The sequence below is a fragment of the Cotesia typhae genome, unplaced genomic scaffold (assembly GCF_013202065.1).
Source record: "Cotesia typhae breed Kobodo isofemale line unplaced genomic scaffold, CoteBio_Ctyphae contig_20, whole genome shotgun sequence".
NCBI classification, from domain to species: domain Eukaryota; kingdom Metazoa; phylum Arthropoda; class Insecta; order Hymenoptera; family Braconidae; genus Cotesia; species Cotesia typhae.
The window spans coordinates 5,815,778-5,817,500 of record NW_027423725.1 but is presented as its reverse complement, the minus strand read 5'-3'; the positions used below and the strand labels follow the sequence as shown (position 1 = coordinate 5,817,500).

The window sequence follows — 1,723 nt, the reverse complement described above, 5'->3', positions numbered from 1 at the left end:
AAATTTTTTTTTTAATTGTCCATTTTTTATGTATTTTTCAAAGAAAAATAGATCAAAAACAATAAAATTAAAATTTTTAAAGGCAAAAAAGCTATCGAAATCTTAATTTTTCTTTTACGACATTTTTTATTATAAATGCGTCATAAAAACAAGCAGAATAAGGAAACAATTTTTAAATCTTAATTTTTCATCTAATTATGGCCCAAAATGAGGTTGACCTCACTTGTAAATAATTACCAAAGTTTAATTTTATACTCTTATCTGTTGAAGATATGGATCTCAAGTGAACGGTTATTTGAATTTATGAAGATAATGAGACATGAAAAATGGAGTGAAGCGGAAAATATAGCGAACCAAATGTCAAGCTTATTACCGTTTGAAAGTAAATTACGCTTCGCAGAAATCACAATTGCTACAGGTGATTATGTAGCTGGATTAAAACTCTTGAGTAATACTGAAGAAAATACAATCTTAACCGCCAGTAATCGTATACAATTGATGATTGTTTTGAGTAAAATATTAAACTTATCAGCAGTATCTGACCAAAAATTTGCCAGCGTAAATACTTTTGTATTATTGAATTCAGCTTTGAAAATAGCTCAAACATATCACTTATCTTATTATGAATCTGTAATTAAAATGAATCTCGTAACGCTCCAGGTAGGACGAAATTTTTATTTTTAATCTTATACTCTGTTGGCAGCTTTAAATAATAGTTGAAATTGATTTTTTTTTCTTTTTTTTTCTTTTTGTATTTTTTGTTTAAAAAAAATATATTTTCTTGTTTTTATAGTTGATGATTGGAATGCCAAATCAAGCATTAGTTTTAATTAATGAAGCCATGGAAAAAATTTTAGCTCACGGTAGTTGTTTTGATCGAGGGTGGGCATTTACATTAAATGCTCAATGTCTAGTAGCGACAGCTCCACCTGATTCAAAAAAACGTAAATTAATCTTGCAAGATGCGATTGAATATCTTCTGAAAGCTAAAAACTATTTTCAGAAAATTGAAGCTTTTAGTAGAATTAAAAGTACCACGTATTTTCTTTCTCTACTTTATAACGAGCTGGGTATTAAGACTAAACGAAATCAATTTGCTTTTGAATATCGACAAAATAATCGAGAAAATGTTATAAAATCAAAAATTGTGACATTGTTTTAAATAAATATTTTCAATACATTTTTAATTTTTTCTTCATCGAATTTCCTACGATAGGATACATAAAATCCTACTATAGACTGCAGCATGGATCAAGATACTTCAGACAGATTTCAGATCACAAATCTGTCCAGATTCTTGACCAAGATTGTTGGTCAAGACTTGAGCCAGACTCTAGTCAGAATTTGACCAGAAATCTGGGGCCATCTATTGCTAAACTTTGGGACTATCTTATAGAGTAGAGGTTCTCATTCTACATTAGTTGTACAACACTGTAGTCGAGAAGTGAGTTTTCTGTAGAAAATGAATCTAGTTTTTTTTTTTAAATATTTTAAGCAGTCCAGTATTCAAATTAGCCATAAAATGGCACTAATTATTATGTATATAAATATTTTACTATTTCTTGCGATAATTCAAATTCTCGCATATCGTAGCAAGCCGAATTGATTTTTCACAAAAGCTGATGAAATCAGTTAAAAAAAAACTGATTTTGTGAATAATAGGCTAAAACCAAATGTATTTTCATTCATCTTTTTGCGTTTCTCGCGCAAGTCTATGTCAGGA

At 28.8% G+C, this 1,723-nt stretch overlaps 1 protein-coding gene across 1 annotated transcript in view; it reads left to right on the top strand.

The window, feature by feature from the left end:
* Window positions 1–1,181, top strand: part of Ida (anaphase promoting complex subunit 5 ida) — a 7,334-nt gene extending 6,153 nt beyond the window's left edge. Inside the window, exons 6-7 of the mRNA XM_074259112.1 lie at window positions 271–660; window positions 794–1,181. Of these exons, the coding sequence (XP_074115213.1) occupies window positions 271–660; window positions 794–1,162 (759 nt within the window). The 3' untranslated portion in view covers window positions 1,163–1,181. The remainder of the gene's footprint in view (window positions 1–270; window positions 661–793) is intronic.
* The last annotated feature ends 542 nt before the right edge of the window (window positions 1,182–1,723 follow it).